Below are 19370 nucleotides of genomic sequence, written 5' to 3' on the forward strand. Positions count from 1 at the left end.
CATGAAGTTTTTGGTGCTTTAGGCTGTGATTGTATGAAACCCTGTGAGACACACTTTGACTCATTAATACTCGGAACCGTTCATTGCACACCATTCACACTAATCGCGGCCATCTGGCTTGTACCAACTCCATGTCTCGATGATTTTAGCGTTATTACATATTCGCACCTGTGAAAAATAAAATTGACATCGGACAGAAACACATCGGCGTTGAGCAACCCTGTTTCTCCGTCTGCCATCTGTTTACACTGGCAGCCGGGAGAAGTGAAGGCGGCCCGTCATAGGGCGGCTCTTTGGCTGATTTTACGCATCATAAAGGCTTAACTCCCTCCCTCTTCTGTGCTGTTTCGTGCTGCTCCTCTCAGTATCTAGATCTATGTTGTAGCCTAGAACGAGCGGGCTGTGTGCGCTTCACATTACACGAGCATACGGGGTGCAAAGATTGAATTAGATTTTTTACTATTATTATTATTAGTATTATTATTATCATTATTCCGCCGTGGTCACTTTCTTCGGGGCTTTTTTTCTCCTCTGTTTGGATACCTCGGACTTAGGCATTGGATATGTGCACAAAGGATGATGAAAACCCCTTTCCTCATCGTAGAAGTAAAATAAAATAGGCTTTCGCGCACACTGGATTTACCTCTTGCCGTTCCATATGAAGAAGTCAAAAGTAAGTGGCTGATTTTTTCTTTTCCTTTGGGGATATTGGGGGAGTGTGTGGGGTTGCAAGAAGCTGCGTGGAGGAAATAAGCAATTCAAGTTGAGGTGGATCTAAACGGGATACGATCCGGGTGCAAGAATGCCGTTTTCCATTTGACACTTTTTCTTTCCCTCGCCGGATTCTGAAACAGTTCACTTCAATCAGAGTGAGGTGACTGGCTCAGTGAGTGGACGGGATAAAGCCGAGGAAGGGATCAAACCGCCTCAGTTGGCTTTAACAGAAGTCTTATTAGGCTACTGGGCTGTCATGTTGAGGCAAAGTGGCAAACCTGCTTTCCGCAAACCGCGTTTATTTACCTGGTTTTTCTTTGAAGCATGCAGACAAAACACTCTCCCCGTTTAACTTGTAGACCTGAACGATCCCGGTCAATTTATTTGCGCCAGTCGGTAACTTCTAAGAAGTATTTGCGCTCCGGGTCGCCACCCTTCCCAAGAGTTCTGCTCCTGAATTCACACGTCTGAAACATAATACGTTGTTGAGGCGGGTTTGTTTTTCAGTGCAAATTGATTCTACACCTATTCCGCTTCCCAGGTTAAAAACACAGGGACGCGAAAACCTGAAACTAATACGCGTCTTTTCTCTCCTCCTGGAGTTGGTGCGCAGCGGCGTCCCGGGTTTTTCCCTCAACCCGCTTCTGTTACCCCGGGGGTTGGATGAGTTTGCCCCGGCGACATTCCGGGTTGACAGGCGACAGAAGCAGTGACACCTTCATGTTTGTGGCTGGATTCTAACATGCGCAAGCTTTTTATTTATTTATTTATTTATTTATTTATTTATTTATTTATTTATTTATTATTATTATTATTATTATTATGCAAAGCCATTTTAAGAAAAAATAATAAATATCACTTTTTTCAAGTGCAGGCGAAGAAGATAAATCGCCCTGTTTAATTTAGTTTGTATCTGTTTTCACTTTTAAGATATTAAAAAAAAAAAAACTGCGTAAACTTTCGATCGTCAGCGCCTTGTGACAATCTCAACATTACTGGAGTAATGCCGTTTAAAAGTTCCCACTGGAAGTCGCGCGCACTAAATCTCTTAATCAGTTTATTTATTTTCTTTTCTTTTAAAACAACCCCAACATATTTTAAAGGACGTAGAGCTCGTGTGAGTGCGCACGCAGAAAGGGGAAATAAGGGAAAGTGTTGTGAAGGCATCCCTGCTGCTGGTGTTACGTTCAAACTCTCACTTATGATTTGCGTCGCGGGTCAGGCATTATCTGTGTGAGCGCGAACGGGCATCTTTCATCCGGGATTTATGCGCCCATAAACGGCCGCGGCCCACGACCCGGCTGGAGAAAGAATCTATCAATCTTAATCATAGCTTACACATTTACTAAAAGATGGAACTTATATGTCAAGTTTTTCATGGATGCCGGACTCCTGCTGTTCTCATGTCTGTGGATGGTAATCTAAGTCGTGATATTTATGTGCTTTTGGCCGTGGCACAGGTGTCTGGGACGAGACCAGGTCTAGACCTTCTCACCTTCACAGAACATTTGGCACCAGTAGGGAGCGCTAGTTTCCTGACGCCTGCCGCCACACTGGCATTTTTTTTTTTTTTATGTTTTTCGGTTGTGAACGGTTTGCAAAGACATATCAGGTCTGTGGGCCCCGGGGCCGCCAGCAAAGGTTTTCAGACGGGTGGCCAGATTAAATAAATAAATAAATAAATAAATAAATAAATAAATAATCAATCTCAGGAGTTTTATTATGTTGATGGGGGTGGAGGCATGGTGTGTATGAGAGATGATGAATATGGCACATATAAACGCTACAATTTGAAAATAGCAAAAAATCTTAAAACCATGTTTTAATAAAGTTGCATATAGATTCTCTTGTGGACACACATACATTTCTCCTCATCCACTTTTTTTTCTGAAAAAAAGAAAAAGAAAACCATCCTGTGTCTTAATTTAATATTTTCTTTTTAAAAATGAGTCAAATCACTTTCACTGTTTTGATTTCTGGGGAGAAAATGGAATTACTAACGCATACATGGAACACTGCTGTTTGCTTCTCTAGCGTCTGACATGTTTCCTTCCCTTTCTTAGATTTTTTTTAAAGAGCTGTATTCTTATCAAAACAGACTTGACACATATTCAAACTATAAGTTTCAGGATTTGGAAAGTCTAGGGAAATTTATGTTCCTCTTAGGACACCTGAATGAAATATTAATCACTCAGTTCAGTGCCTTAAGTGATCTTACAGTGGGCACTCTCTACTGTTTCACCCCTCAGCATACTGAGACTTTTTTGTTTTTACGTCAGTCTTCGTTCCCCATCAGTACGTGTTCTACAGCTCCTCACCAACCAGATTGCAGAAAAAAAAATCGTACATCCTCATCGAACACTCAGTCCTGACCTGTAACCGGAGGCGCTCCGCTCTCATGCAGCGGCCGTGAAAACTCAAAACATCCTGTTTGGGTGAATCCAGCCCGTTACTGTCCTCCAGCTAATGTTCTGTCATTAGATCAACTGACATATTTTCAGATGAGGGGTTAGATAACGTCGGCCTGATGCTGAGAAAAATAATATTTCATTGACGGAAACCATAACAGTAATTATCCTTAACTTATCACTGCTTTATGCTTTTAAGGAACTTTTATTTTATTGCATTTTTATTTTTGTTCAGTGTAGTTTTTTTATGTCCGCATTAACACCATGTGGCTTGATTTTATTGAAAGTGGCTCCATGACTCTTTGAATTTGTCTCGTGTGAATTTGTTTTAGAACTGACGTCGTTTTGTTCTTTGTCATTTCTGCCCAATAAAACTTTTGATCTATAGATCACTTTACAGATTATCCATGTTTCTGTCCCATATTTGTTTGACATTAGGGTCAGTATCACTTAACTAAAATATTAACTTTTTCTATAAACATTTTTATTACCAAAAATCTTAACAGAAATTATTAAATTCACTTGTATTAGTCTTAATTGAGTCACAATGTCTAAGTTGTTGTTGTTGATAAGTAAGTATTTTCTCCATCAGGAAAAAAAAAACACATTGTGGCATAAAACAAAGAGTCTTTCTGTTTGAATCCTTTCAAAGAACACCGTCACCATATGAAATCAGTCAATTCTCGGTGTATGGATACTAGAAAACATTACCTAACAGACAATAGGGATGGGTTAAAAACTTACACTTATATTCAGATTCATTAAACATGATTTTTGTGGACCAAATGTCTGACATGCTCAGGCTATGTCGCTTATATGTGGTAGAAACTGGGTTGGCAGAGTGAGTTTACATACAGAGTTTCTCAAAACTGGGTATTTTTTAGCAGCAGACTAACTGACAGTTATGCACAATAAAAATGTATTTTGATGGTTTTCAATATCAGCCATTAGAATTACTAAAATTCAACTCAAGCATGCTAGCATGCATATGTATTGTTCAATCATGGTTACATTCCAACAACTTTAACTACTTTGTCTCAGTATCAAATTCAATCAAAGCATTTTGGTTTTTAATTTAAAACTGTGGTTCAAACAACTGTTATTGAAATGTGTCTAATAGAGAATCGTAACGATAGTAAATAAAAAAAAACATCTTCATTTAGGTTGTATTCTGACTTGGGATGTTTCCACAAGCAAGTCCTACCTGGGCATTTGCATTCCTTTTTGTGTGTTTTACTGGGTAATTGTGAGATTATTGCAAATTTAAAAAAAAAAAAAAAATCATCAAAAAATAATGAGTTTATGTCAGTGCTACTCCCGTCTGCAGGTGACAGTAGCTCTTACTTTTACTAGACTTCTGACTCAGTCCATGATTGATGTGGCGAGTAAGAAAAAGTTTAATGTCATACGCAAATCTGTATCATTCTGTTCTCCTTGAGAGTGGAGGACCATTATTTTTGCACACTTTGCTATATGGTACCTTTGGTATGGCTTAGAAACGTTGTAAAATCCCTTGCAGATATTGCTAATGTAGTGCCACAAAATCTGTGATTTTGTTTGTAAAGAAATCAGAAAACAATTGTGAAACCCTGGAGGGACTGCCTGGGCTTTAAGAAGCTTCAAAACGGCTTCAGTTTGGCAAGAGACAAAGCAAAGTTCTGGAAATGACTCGATATTTCTCCAACATGTGTCTGATTAGAAAGGGGGGTTCACTTTTTTCCTCCTTATCAGAAAACCAAATTCAGCTGTTTGCGAAGTCATCGGTGGAAAACTAAAGTTACCAGTCTTCCTAAAGCGACGCTGTTTATAAAAGTACGAGCAGCAGACGTGTGAAGCAGCTGACTGCAAGCTCTGCAATAGCAGATATCCTGACTTATGAACGAGCTAATATCTGCTTATTAGACTTCTGGTGTTACACAGCAGTGATTCAAAAGCGCAAATGGCCAGACTGTAAATCATCAAACTCTGCTGCTCACACAATCCGGGGTTCAGTTTACCTCTTCTTTATTGTTGTGGCCCCTGGCCTGCTAAGAAAAAACTCTTAACATCAGGATCTTTTAAGAAAACATAACTCTTCTACTGCGCAGCAGGAAATGTACATGCTTGCTTTGGACGTGCAGATCAAAAGGGCCAAGAAGGGAAGAGATGGAGAAACATGGAGCGCTGCCTCTTTGGATCTATGCAGTCACATGTTTTCAGGCCAGGCACTGCACCAAGTGCAGCGATAATGTGTGCAAGTCGCACCTATTGCTAATTTTATGTGAGCAAATTTGCTATGTCGCTAATCAGATTAGCATAACAGCAGGAAACGGCACAACGGGAGCTAGAGGGTCTCGGTGCCGTGGGTTTAAAAGTCTAGTTCCTTCAACTGGATCCCCATGACTTTGAGCGTGTCCCATCCGAGTCACACTCATTCCTTCCCCATTCCTGGTTAATTATCTCAGTGAACATCAGAGATGATTTATGGTCCTGGAGCCAAGTCTGGAGCCAATAAATGACCCCGGCACACTGGCAATTACTGTTCTCTTGTTGTGAAGCAACAATAAAAGAGGTCATGCTATAGAGAGGAGTGTTCATTTGTCAGATATTTCTCACTACTCATGTCTCTAACCAGCTAAAATATAATCCTCATATTTTTTTTTTTTTTTTTTTTTTTTTTTTTTTTACACGCCCTGTGGTTAATTAGATTCATCTCTGCCACTCAATCGAGTGTCACATGTCCTCCTACTGGAATCAAAACCTTCCTTTGGTCTTCCTTAAGACTGTTTTTATTATGCTGGAAAATCAACAGTTTGATTTCAAGGAGACTTTTTGCATTGAGAACTTTTGATTTCGGACAGCTAAACAAGCTTAAGCCTGTTTGTGTTTGGCATCGCTGTGAACCAGAGACGTCTGCCTGCATATCTGTAATTCCCATGGCTCTGTGTGAAATACTCGAGCTATGATAACCTTGAATACAGATGGTTTTAAGGTGTTTATGCAAAAATGTACGAGAAAAGTCTAAAATAATCAGATAAGTTTTATTCAAAACAGAACAGGAGCAATCATTACAGTTGTAACAAATTTTTATGCAAGAGTTGTTTAGTTATATATGTTTATATAATATGTAGAATTAAGCAAAAATGTTGACTAAAAATACAATGCACTAAATATGAAGTACATTTAGAGTACACCTCTATTGTTTGTCTCTATAAAAAAACAACAACAAAAAAATCAAATCCCTGGAGGTCCACCAAGAACCTGCAGCCAGCTGGTTAATTGACATACCACTCACAGTTTGCCAGCTTCAGTCTGAAAACAGCATTACCTCAACAGGAATGATGGGTGGTGCTCCTTTCGTTTATTGCAACCAGAAATATCTGTAACCACGTGCAAGAGACAAAAGTATTTGAGAGTTCTCCCTGTCGGTTAACCGCAGTGCGCAGCAATAGGCGTGGGAGGGACAAATCAAAAGCAAAGCCACGTGGACCTCATGGGTAAGAAGGCCTCCCTGTTATTTTCAGCTCTGGTGAACAATCACACTTCAATCAGTGATATTCAGCTGACACTGCAGCCTCTTAGAGGGTGACAATGGGATGATTTGTACTCTGGTTATTCTGAGAAAAAGAAGAAGAAAAGAGACAACAAGAAAGGGTCTCAACTGGATATCAATGCAGTTATATCGTCCTAATTGATTCAGAATTAAGTTCTTCACTGAATTCCTTCAAAATAAAACTTTGTTGTTATTCTCCTACTCATGGTCTGACCCATGACTTTTAGTATCTGTTATGTGATTGGCGCCACCCTCTGATTGAGGGTTTCATCGTGTACGCAGACCAAAAATCTGTCCATGTGACCGTCCACAGAGTGTACCAACACATCGTAGTGGGAAGGGTACAGATGATGAAATCAGCAACGATTTAGTTCAGTGGACAACAGAGTAGACTGAAGGGTAAGGCTCAGGCCTTACTCTGTCGCACATACAACTGTACTCTGGCACGTCCCAAACCTTTGGGAGATTGAAAATGTCAGTGTTTGTGTACCCTTAAGTTTTGAAAACCTTGGTACCGGTAACTGAAACACGCCACACATAGTTATTGCAAAACTGGAAATTGCCAATTGACCTTCTACCGGGACTGTAGAAGAATGTCCGGCAATTTGACTGGAAAAATTGCTGGACTGCTGCTTACAAACCTTAACACATCAACTCCATGCTACTGACCAGTCAATGCAAAAGTTAATCCAGTGGGGTGCTCCTGCAGAACTGAGTTGTCATAAGATCTGATTGGTTGTCTCTGTCATCTGCCGACACCAGTCTTTTACCGGCATTGGCTTATCATTTGATCATTGATCAGATATGTAGCTTCAGGAAGCTGTCACTGCAAGCATCAAGCTTGTTTCGGCTCCATTACTCTAAAAAGAAGAGCGACACTGTAAAGCATGTTGAGTTACACTTCAGTGTATAAAAAGTCCTGCAAAAGTTTGATTGACTGAATCTTTTTCATTCTCCTGCCTCATCCAGTGTCTGGTTGTTTCAGCTTCCTTTCCAGTGTGTAACATGATTTTGAGCCAAAAAAAAAAAAAAAACAGAAAATGAGAAACTGAGAAAAATTACATAATGAAATGCAAGGACTGCAAAAAAATTTTCTAGATGTTGGGAAGAGAAATGCCATTGTCTTTGATGACAATAATAAGCAGATATAAGGAAAAAGTCAGTCATGTATGCTGTTTGCCAGCAGTATCTGCGTGGTATGGAGCTTTGCTGGGTTCTCTCCTGTCTGAAATGTAAAACCAGCGTGATCGCCTCTTGAACTCACGTACCAAAGTGTATCAGATGACCTGATAGGTGTTTTCCTTTCACATGTGAGACGAGGTTTTCAAAGTAATGAAGGAAGATAGTGCAGGGCTACATGTTAAAGTTTGCCAGCCAGGAATACACACTCATGCAAAGCTGTAGATTACTTGTTTAATAATATTGGTAACTTATCATTCCTAGATTTGAGTTACCGTCTTGGCAATAGGCACAGTTCTTTATGGTCTTTGTGGATGGAAAGATTAGTGCCGGAAATCAGGGCAGCTATGGAGATTCAGCACCGCACCAGAACCCAGATGACGGATCTATTGTCATCTGGGATTGATAGAAGGTCTGGGAGACGATTTTGAAGTCGTTGCCATTATTTTCTCAGAGCCAGTAACCATTTAACTTAAATAATTTAAAAAACATTATTACTTTGGAACACTCAGAAAGAAAACTCTGCAGAATGTAGTTTTTCAGACAAGATGTTCCGGCTTTGTTCTATTTTCTTACACGGCAAGTGAAATATGTCTGGGTTGGGGGTGTTGATCTACAAGTCACTGTGGGAACTTTGGAATAGCTGCAGGCTCTTTACGCTGTTTTCTAATGTTTAATAGACTCAAATGGTTAGGGATTGCTTTTGATTAATGAATAACTGTTGCGCTAAAAGCAAAAGCAGACTTGTCATTACTAACAGAAGTGGTGATTTGTTTCCTCAACTTGTTAAGAAACAAAAGCCACACTGATGTAAAGTGCAGAAAACATTGAAGGATTTTTTTTTAAATCCTGTTTTGATTGTTTAAAGTTGGGGACATGAGACTCTTCAGGGCAGCAACAACATCTGTCTTCACAGGGCAACGAGTTTAACCCAGTTACAGATTTTGATACAAGGCTTGGCCTTAAGCTCAGGGCACTACTGTGTTAGTGGGTGGCATGGGTGGTCAAAAGAAAGAAAAAAAATATCTGACAGTTCTTTCTTGAACAAGTTCTCTGTTACTTATTAGTACATCTAGTCAACCAGGAGAGCTCTGCTTTCCATTGTAAATGTGTGCAAAATGTGCAATTGCAGTGTTTCCATTAAATAAGAAATGCAATTAAAGTAATTAAAGTATCATGACACGTCATCATCCTTCAACTACTTCCTGTAGTCTAATTCTTTGTGGTTTGAGCAATTATATGGTCGATGAAAACATAGCTGGCGTTAGCGCAGTTAGAAAGCATTATTGTCATACATCATGGTTGTCTAATGATATTGGGCTATTTCACTTCATCTTAATGAACGTTGTTATGTTACTTCAGGTTAAAAATAAAACATCTGCCTGATGAAGCCTAAACTGGATTACTTTAAACAATTACAGCTTTGTAAAATCTTTACTCAGTTTGAAAAAACAAATAATATTTTCTATGCAATTGATATTTAAACTTTTTTTATTGCGTTGATCAAATGAGAAATGTAAAAATCTCATTTCGCTGTGCAAAAGGAGGTATTCATGGAACCAGCAGCCTTATCCTTTTTGAGACATCTTGACGAAAAAGGCATTTCAAATTCCAAAGCCGTGTCTAGTGAATATAATTTGGAATCTGGATATAATGAAGAAAGAAAATCTGATGCCTGGCAAAACTGACGCTAATATCCCCCTCGAGGCCGAAATCTATCTACATCAAACATCGTTTTAGGAATTAGCAGGGGGGGTTTGGGGGATTCAGACTATACTGAGTGATCCTGATGATAGCTGCAGAAAGGAATGCATGATTTATCTCCTTGTTTCTCAAACGCTGAATAATCTTATTCAAACAAGACAGAGTGCATGTGCTGGTCCGTACATATTTGTTCAGGGATCCTTTCAGGGGTATCAGCTCTGTGAAACTGACAAGCTGCCTTAAGCGATGTGATTACCAGAAACCCCGGTGCGCGTCAGGCGTGAAGGACCGCTAAGACATTTTTACAAGCTTGGACTCATCCTGTGTAAGTGCTCTCCACCTCTGTGAAGTCCGAGTCTACGTCTGACTCTGAGCAGGCTGCCAGAGGCTGCCCTTCCCTCATGATCAGTTTTGCCTTCGAGACTGGAGAGGCAAAAGGCCGTTGGAGCCACAAGTCAGAATTTGTTAGCTGCATGAAAGTCATTTCTGCTTTTAAATGAGTCAGTTGGTATTATCTCTTTTTACGGGTAAGTTCTTCTGTCTATTGAAAGTCTGGAAGCTGTGTGTAATAATCTACGCTTGTCTCAATTTGAGGTTGTCTTGATGTGAAAAGTTATAGTGGTATGGCTTCTGTGTTTTTACAAATGAATTTAAAAAAATGAATCTGAAACTGTTTAGTGTGAAACACCTCAGTATAAATTTGAATTGTCCTGGTATTTTATATTTGAACAGGTTTGACTGAATGCCTTTCAGATTCCTTAAAAAACAGAGAAATAGTCATTTAAAGCTACAGTATGCAACTTTTATATAAAAAATATTTTTTTTATGTTCTTGGTGAGACTATGTCGTAACAATATGATGTGAGACAGATAATATGGAGGGAAAAAAATCGAAGTCCTCTGCCTCCTCCTATTTAGAAACAACCAATCAGATCCAGGAGGCGGGTCTTAGTGCTGTCAATCACCCTGGTATTCACCTGCTCATCCACTCAGGTCCCTCTACTTTTCACAAATTATCTGTGACAGTTTTGTCAAATATGTAAAGAAGATGCATATTGTAGCTTTAATTTGTCAACTTCAGGAAGGTTCAGGAATCTTTTCTGAATAATACTCATGGTTTTTATTTGTCAGGTTGACATTGCTTTGAGCCTGACATGCAGCCTAGCAAATTAAACCTGCTCTCTATGGTTTCAGTGCCTGTCAATTGCAATTCGTTTATGGATTTATGAATCATCATCACTTCCAAACATCTTTCAACAGCAGAGAAACTTTTTGCTGAAATGAACATGAAAAAAAAATTGCCTGATGTTTGCCGATGACAGCTTTGTGACTTCAGGCCCAAATAAACATCCTTAGGCTCCGTTCATAGGAGACTGTTGGCCAAGGACGAAACTCAAAAAAAAAAAAAAAAAAAAAAAAGGCGTTTTTTCTTTTTAAAAAGGCAACAGGATTAAAAATCAAAACATTAAATTTTTACCTCTGCAACAATAGCAGATTTAATGCATCTTAAACTAATGACAAGTGCATTTCATTTACTTTAAGTACTAAAATTTTTTTTGCCTCTCGCAACTTTCTACCAGTTCAACCTGGCAGAAAGTTCAACTGGCAGAAATCGTTGCATAAAGGAATCTGTTTTATCTGCTGGTTGGCACAAGCTGGAAATGCAACACCATTTAAAACACGGCTTCTTGTTTGCAATTCCAACTTTTTATGCAGTCAGACGTTAGGTGTGAAAATATTTCTTCAACATTTATGCATTTTGTCATGTCACACGAGTCGTGATCAACAACCAGACGTTATGACGAAGAAGACGACAGGACGTGGTCAGAGGATGATGGTGCGTTTTTTTAATGACTTATCGCGTGGACAAACTTATTCACATGGGATTTTAATTGCACTTCTTATTTATTGGAAACAAAACAATTGCAAAATTGCTCTTTTTTTTACAGTGGAATGTTAAAGAAGTTTTGCGCACATTTGTAATGGAAAGTAAGACCATTTCACCAGATCTCAACTCGCTAAAGGTAGCACAAACCAGAAACCATAACGGTCCACACGATCTTTCTCACTAAAGGAATATTCGTTTATTTTTTCATTCTGTGGGTGACACTTTCTCTTTCTTGCCCCCTTAGGCCCATTGCAGTTAGACATGTGTTGTTCAGTAGTACTGCTTTTTTTTCCCCCTCTGAGTTATCAGAGTGGGCCACATGACAATAAATTGGGTTTCAGCTATGCTAATAATGCAAAACCAACTGCAGATTGTGATCATAAACCAGCCGTGCGAGTCTGAGGATGAATCAGATGGTGTCAACGTTTTTCAGTTGCTGTTTTGCTCCCCAAAGGGAACGTACCTTGGTGTCGAAAGGAGAAATCTTAATGATCTCTTGGGAAGACAAGAAAGGATTTCAGCTGAGCCGTCGGGTGAGAACTTGTCAAGGTGAAATCTTGGCAGGCGATCTGTGCGAGAGGGAATCTAATGACGAGCAGTTTCACAACTCTCTTCCTTGTTGGCCAAGACAAATTCCCACTGCAGCAGTTTAGTGCATATTAACTAGATCGGTTCTGTCCCCCTGTTTGTTGACACAGTAACTATTGTGCCTATATAAAGGGACTGTAAGAGGACCATAAAACACTAAGACACATTTCCATTCCAAGGAAAACAAGACAGAGAGCATGCTATCATCAAAAAGTTCATCATAATCCTCCCGCTGTCATGTTTTTTTCTCAGCCTTGAGATGAGATTTCCTGCTGGAAGCCAGCGGGACAATAGCATCGCAGTCATGGCGTTCGTAGTTCAAGTCAACATGTACATCGAACATGCAGTCATTTATTTCAGTGAAATTATGGATGGCCTTACACAAAGGCTAGATTGTGAATCCAGATTTGTGTCCCACAGTGCATATGAAAAATGACATCTCTGTAACAGAAAAAAAATAACATAAGATAAAGAAGGAACTAAAATTCTATCTCACTGGGGATACAGGATATATTGTTCTTCAGTATGTCAACCTGTAAGCATGCTCGGATTTCTTTAAAAAGGAAAAAAAAAATAGCAGAGTGTAGTTCTGAATCAGGCTGTGAAAGATAAACAAAAAATAAATAAATGCATGTATGCTGGCTACATGGAACACATTTAAATTTCTTTTTCACTATGTTTTTTTAGTTGTGTTTCCATCATAAAACCAAGAATGGATGGAGGTTCAGTTTCACCAGACACTTGAGAGGTTTTTTTTTTTTTTTTTTTTTCGTCCTGTTCTTCTCAGCATGTGCTTTGAATTTCCAAGCAGTAAAACAAAAAAAAACTTATTGTTTTCCGAACATGTTTAGAGACGTCCTAGAGAGAGGTTACATACGAAGGCTCCATTAGAATAGCTCATATTTGACAAGTATTCTATAATTTTGTTTTCTTTCGTACACCGATTTAATCAGCAGGAGCTAAAGTTCCTCATTGTGCATCCAATAACTCATAACTCTGCCTTTTAAATGGCTGAATTAAAGAATTTATGCCACATGTCTTACGTTTGAATATGAGCTTTTATGTATGTTCTGCACTCCAGAAAAATAGTCCTTATGGGAATATGACTCTAAGAAAGTCATTGTTAATGCTGCATAAAATTACATTTATAAAAAGAAATGTTTCTTACATATTTTTGAATGAGGCAGACAATCCGAGAAAAGATCGACTTCCTCCCAATGTGCACCACTCCAGACCAGCGACAGCCAATCAGAGCTAGGAGGCGGGTCTTAGCACTGTCAGTCAACCTCGTGTATTTGCTGCTAACTGTGCTAATGTTGGAGAAACAACGTACCATTACATGAAAGCCATTTACTTGCTGTTATCAGTTGCTGTGCTAACTAGGCTTGCATTGACTAATGCTAACTACAGTGCATCAGAGAGTATTGGGGAAAGGAAATAAAAGGGGATGAGCAGCGCCACACAGAGTGATTGACAGCTCTAAGACCCTCCTCTTGACTGATTGGATTTTTGTAGTTCACACTGGGCGAAAGTAGAGGGGCTGTTTTCTTCACGGATTACACAACATAATGGAAGTTTCAACAAATAGAAAACAATTTAAAAAAAATTCCATAAAAGTTACATACTGCATCTTTAAAAGAAATACCTCAAAAGTCCCATTTAGTGTTTGCCATAGAGCCCTGTTGATGGAACCAAAATGAAACTTTTTGGGCTTCATTCAAATGGCTAACACTACACACCACCCTGAACATGTGCTGGGTGCTGACTGGCTTTTCCTCTGCTGCCAGGGAGAATCTAGTTAAAGACATTAAAGATATACTCATCTGAAGACCTAAGAAGGGGCGGAGCCTCAACTTCCAGCAAGATAACGTCTCTGCACGCACAGACAATAGAATGATTTTGATAAAATCATGTGTTAGAAAGTCCAGTTCTGAATCCAATTTGTGGCAAGACTTAAAAAAAAAATAAATAAATAACTGCTGTTCACAGATTCTCTCCAACCTATCTGCAACAAAAGAACAGGGACAAACTGCAGTCAGAGCTTTCAATACTGCAAGGCAGTAAGTGGATCTGCTCGCTGCAGTACCTATTATATATAAGGTACTGGTCCCTGTGCTACTAAAGATATTTCTTTAAAAGTTGTTAAAAAGCATGACTTCCATATGAGGCAGGTTTTGTGAGTTCCACAAAGTTCCAAGCTCCTGAATTGTTTTTTTTTTTTTTTTTTTCCTGTTCGCTTAACAGCACTCAAATGTGTCTTTTTGGCACTAAAAACACTAATCACTCATCTACAGGATCTACAGGTTCAGAACATACTGAACATGTCCTTTCATGTTCAGTATGTTCTTTTACATGTTCAGTACATACTGATCCTTGGAATCATTTGTTCAACACACAGCAAGCTGTCTCCTAGCTACCATACACACCCCCGCCCATCCCACCTGGCGCCCGCTCCCAAAAACGGGCTCATGAAGAAACGGTGTCTCGTTACGCACCGTTTCCTGTTTTCCACTACAGTATACGCTGAGCTACAAAAGCAGTAAAGCAATTTGTTTTCACGGATTAAATGAGCCATATCTCTAAGCGATGTATCATTAGCTGGAGTTATGTGTGACAGCTTGCACATTGTTGCCGTGGTGAATTGATTGATCTCTGCCAGCCTTGTTGATTCTGTGGTGGTAATAAATTTTGCAGCACGGTGAAGAGAGCGGGCGGGTTCCAGGATGCCACCGGAAGGAATTCGTCAAATCAGTTTTTTTGTTTGTTTGTTAGTTTTTTCATCGTATTGACTCATGCGTATGTTGTTCCTCGGCGGAGGAGACCAGGTGATAACTCTCTCCGTGTTAGGTTTGAACCCTACGCACACTTTTTAATTTCTTTTTTAGTCCATGTTTGTGATAAATGAGATATTTTAGAAGGACTATCGTCATCTTCCATGTCTGCCACAATGTTCATATTATCTCATTTTTATCTGATCAACTTCAGTTTTATTGCTTCCCCCTCACTTCACAGCTTGTTTACTTTGTCGTGAAAGTCTATTGACTTCTACGCTGCAAGGTGGCTGTTAATCATTAGTGTGGAGAGCAAGAACACTGCTAAAAAAAGATGTGATCGGTATCTAAGCCTGGACTTAACTTTGTACCTTTTTTTTGGTTCAGTCAAACTAATTAGGTAGTAAGTATTTTTGTCATATTATTACAGATAGTACATTCCTCCATTTACCCTTTCTTACTGGTATTTCCATCCTGATAAATGACCAGTAAATTATGCTCTGGCATCACCTAGCGATGCATCAACAGGGTAGCATGTGCAATTTTATGACCAGATGAACCAGGCTGATGAAACTGACTCTTGGGACATGTGAAAAAAGTCCACCACATTAGCACATCTCTGAGGGTTACATGCGCACCATTGACAGAGCTCATGCATTGCATCAATGATTCACTAATCACATTATTTGATATAATCTAGGGATGCACTGATCCAACTTTTCCACTTCCAACACCTGTACCGATATCTGAAGTTTAGTATCGGCTGATACTGAGCCGATACAGAGAAACTGAACTGAATTTACTTAAACTGTTTCTTTCCTTAAATACAGATATAGACGTACTGAATTGCAGCGCACCTAAACACCGTCACAAGCTTGGTGAAACATGTGAAAATAACTCATTTGTTCAGTCAGTGCAATTCAGAGTAGGACAGCCAATGTAAATTAAATAATAAAAAAAAGTGAAACTGACAAAAACAATAAGTTGACTACGTTGGTCAAATGTAAAGAATAAACTGCAACAAATCTTCTTCCAAATGGTTCAAAAAGTGAAATTAGGAATTCTAAAGATAATGTAAAATGTATAATAAAGCATGATGTGGCTTGGAGCTCAAACCATAGAGTTAGACTGAATAGATCGTCCCTTATGGATCAGGGACCTTGTCACTGATACCATATCTCAAAGGTTTTTTCTATAGGAGGACCGATATGCAACTGATGGCTTGACCAACTTTCCTCTCAACAAGAAGGTTCTGGGTTTGAGTCTTCACCTTGTGTTTTTCTGCATGGAGTTTGCATGTTCTCCCTGTGGATGCCTGGGTTCTCTCTGGGTACTCCATCTTCCTCCCACAGACTTGCTCATTTATGGATGGAACACATGAAAAGATAAAAGATAAAGACCCAACAGAAAATCATGGGATTTGCCAAAGTTTTGGTGCCCAAGCTTTATTTGATTCTTGTCAAGCTAATAGAAGTACATCAATACTACCTGGTGTTTGATGATGCATTTAAAGATTAGTTTTGATGCATTCAGTGAATAGATGAAAGAAGAAGGTTTTTTTTTTTTTTTCAGTCAGGCCTTATCAAAGAGAAATTTGCAAATTCTGACATAAGTCTATCAGTCTCTAACTTTTGAAAGGTTCTTTATTTACCTTCTAGTCCTGTTTTAGGTTGCCCCTGACATGCCTCAGGTCTCTGTTCTATCACCTAGCAGCTGATTGTGTTAAAGTGGCTCCTATAAGTGCACCTATGCAGACAGCATTAGAACCAAAGTGAATTTTCTTGGCTGCTAACTCAATTTCTACACAAACTAAGTGATCTAGAGTCGCTAGTTTTTTTTTTTATAAATTATTTTCTTTGACATGCTTTTACAGTCTCTATTTGACTTTACTGTACTGCTGTTGAACTGCTAAAAGGATTTTTTAGATAAGACGTTTGTTTCTTTGTTTGCACGGCTTATTCAGTAAGACGTTAAATATTGACTGTGATTCTGAGGCAAGATGAAAGAAAAACATCACCTCCACTCAGAATCCCAGCTGCCCGGTGTCATAGCCAGGATTGGCTCTGGGACATCTGGACAACAACGGCAGCTTGGTATTCTCTCGGCACTAATCCTCATTATGAAACATGGGAAGTGAGGTCTTGCAGCAAAACTCTCATCCGTGATGTGAGCAGAAGATTAAGATAAAAACATCCCTCTCTCTGACAAAGCAGTGGAGTAATGCCATGCGAGGGCCTGCGCCTCACATTGATCAGATTATGCGGAGAGGGCCGTGAGGCCGGCGGTCTGGAGAGCCTCATTCAGCTTAATGGCACCTCAACTTCAAAGAGGCGGTGAAAAACAAGACAAGGACCATCATCCTCCGCATCGGAGATGGTGGGCTTCACGCAGAAATGCCTCCACAACTCGAATTCGTCTCGCAATGACGGACGGGCTTTCTCACGGAGGGGTACGTCTTGATTGGACAATAAATATTGTGACAACAGAAGTTGCTGAATTGGCTTCATCCTCTTAAGAGAACATCTTGGGCCAGTGTGAGCATTCTGTTTGGAGGTGTAGGCGTGTTTTTAATATCGCAACATGAGTAACAGCATGCTGGTGAGATACTGGCAAAGTCAGTGACAAGAAGTCAAAGCGGTTTTCTCACCGAAGCCCCGCCTGTAGCTTGATGTGTTTGGCATGAGCTTTGTTTGCAGGCCACAAGTGTTTTTTGGAGCATTTAGAAGGAAACGTTGTTTGTTTTAGATGGTTATAATTTAACCAAGATGTTTTCTCATCTCCTTCCTTGTTGAGGCAAGCGAGAGCTCACAGTAAGACAAGGTTTTCTCAGTGTGCTGTCGACGCAGTAGACTGCATCAAAACATTACAAACTATCCAATTTAGCTGCGTGGGAGACAAACGGCTGATATTTTATCCAAACAACTCCAATTTCACAGTCACAGCAAGAATGGGGGAGATTAGATTTTAGATTTTGCAGTTTGTCCTTTTAGAAGAACATCCTTTAACTCACGAGAGCAAAGTTGCCAGACTTTCGAGAAATGTCTTGCATATTTTATAATATTGATAGGCAGTTAACTTCACAGACATGTTCAGAAAGTATAACATCACATGTGTCCTTTAGGGGTTCCAACACCATCTTTCAAGTGTGGAATCAATTTTCAGAGATTAGAATCCTGAAAAAAAAAAAAATTGGTATGGCAAACACATTTGACTTTCCCCACTTTTCACAAAGTGGCAGCATTATTATGTAAAATTGACTTTTTTGAGCTTAACGTCATGCTCTAAGGTTATTCCCTTCACAATAACCTACTCAGAATTTTGCTTTGATTCTTTCATGCATGTTTGAGAAATCCTTTAATCTTCCGTGGCAACCATTCAGCTATGCAAAATGCCTGGATGGATCTAGCTCCGCCTTCGAGGACAAGGCTCCTCCACTGAGCTGAAGCTTCCAAGCCTCTGCCTTACAGAGCAGCAGTCCCCGTTTTACTCCCCCACTCAGCTCCTTCAGACTAGCCAGCAGCAATTAGCAAACACCGGGTGGAACTGCACATGTGCTCCTCATACGAACTGCTTCTCACTGCAATGCTGGTGAAACCTTTATTAAAGAGTTAATAGGGGAGCCATGTTGTGATGACTTCTTGAAGGCAAAGTTTCAGAAAGAGCAGGAGTTTCTTAAAGAGACAGACCCAATTTCAAGGCATAAAATTACAAAGTACAAATATTTGCTATATGTAGCATTTTTCTTAAACAACCAAAGGTAATTAATTAGATTTAGAATTAATTAATTAAGGTAATTAATTAATTAAGGTAATTAATTAGATTTGGACGTAAGGCAAATGGTTCAACAGTTACATTTGGCTTGTCTTTCAAGAAATCTGAGTTGAGAAAAACGACTTGTGACAAATAGCCATGACAATACTTTAGTTTTTTTTTTGACCTGGTAAATCTCATTATGTAGCCAAATATTTCAGCTGTCCTGAATAACTTAAAGTTTTTTCTGTCTGAAACAGCAGGACTAGGATTCATTCGGATTAGGAAATCCTAAATTAATGCCCAATTTCAAAGCATTAAAATACAGTCAAAATTCCTTTATGTCATGTTTTATATATGCAGCATTTTTATAACACTACTAATTTATAACACTACTCTAAGATTAGGATTTTAAAATTCAAGTGTAGATGAAAGACCCTGCATTAATACTCAGAAATATTTGGAACATCAGCAAAGAAAATGAATAAAGAATGAAAATGGTAAATATTTGAATATCAGATAATCCACTCCGGCTGGAGTTTTTGTTAAAGGTAGAGATATAATAGTCAGCAGCAGGCATTTCATTTTTTAATAAGTAGCTTTTGTACTCTAATGATCAAGATGCTTTAAAATGTTAATATAAACTATTGGACTAAAGAGGAACCCTGATTTATTTTTTGGACAAATAACTTCAAAGCAACAGCAAAAGTTAAATGTTTAGTAGTTTTATGGCCACTGAACTCCACTGAGGAGGAGGTTTTATGGCTTCTTTTTATGTTTCTGTACCATGCCTAGTGAAAATGTATATTTTCCTTTAAATGTTGAGCTTTGCACAGA

General features: G+C 39.1%; 1 protein-coding gene across 1 annotated transcript in view; it reads left to right on the top strand.

Moving 5' to 3' along the window:
* The first annotated feature begins 338 nt into the window (after positions 1–338).
* kitlga (kit ligand a) overlaps positions 339–19370 on the top strand; it is a 40669-nt gene continuing 21637 nt past the window's right edge. The window contains exon 1 of the mRNA XM_015058660.1: positions 339–673. Coding sequence (XP_014914146.1) covers positions 659–673 — 15 coding nt within the window. The 5' untranslated portion in view covers positions 339–658. The remainder of the gene's footprint in view (positions 674–19370) is intronic.

The sequence above is a fragment of the Poecilia latipinna genome, unplaced genomic scaffold (assembly GCF_001443285.1).
Source record: "Poecilia latipinna isolate Pla-1442-1.1 unplaced genomic scaffold, P_latipinna-1.0 Scaffold1561, whole genome shotgun sequence".
Lineage (NCBI taxonomy): Eukaryota > Metazoa > Chordata > Actinopteri > Cyprinodontiformes > Poeciliidae > Poecilia > Poecilia latipinna.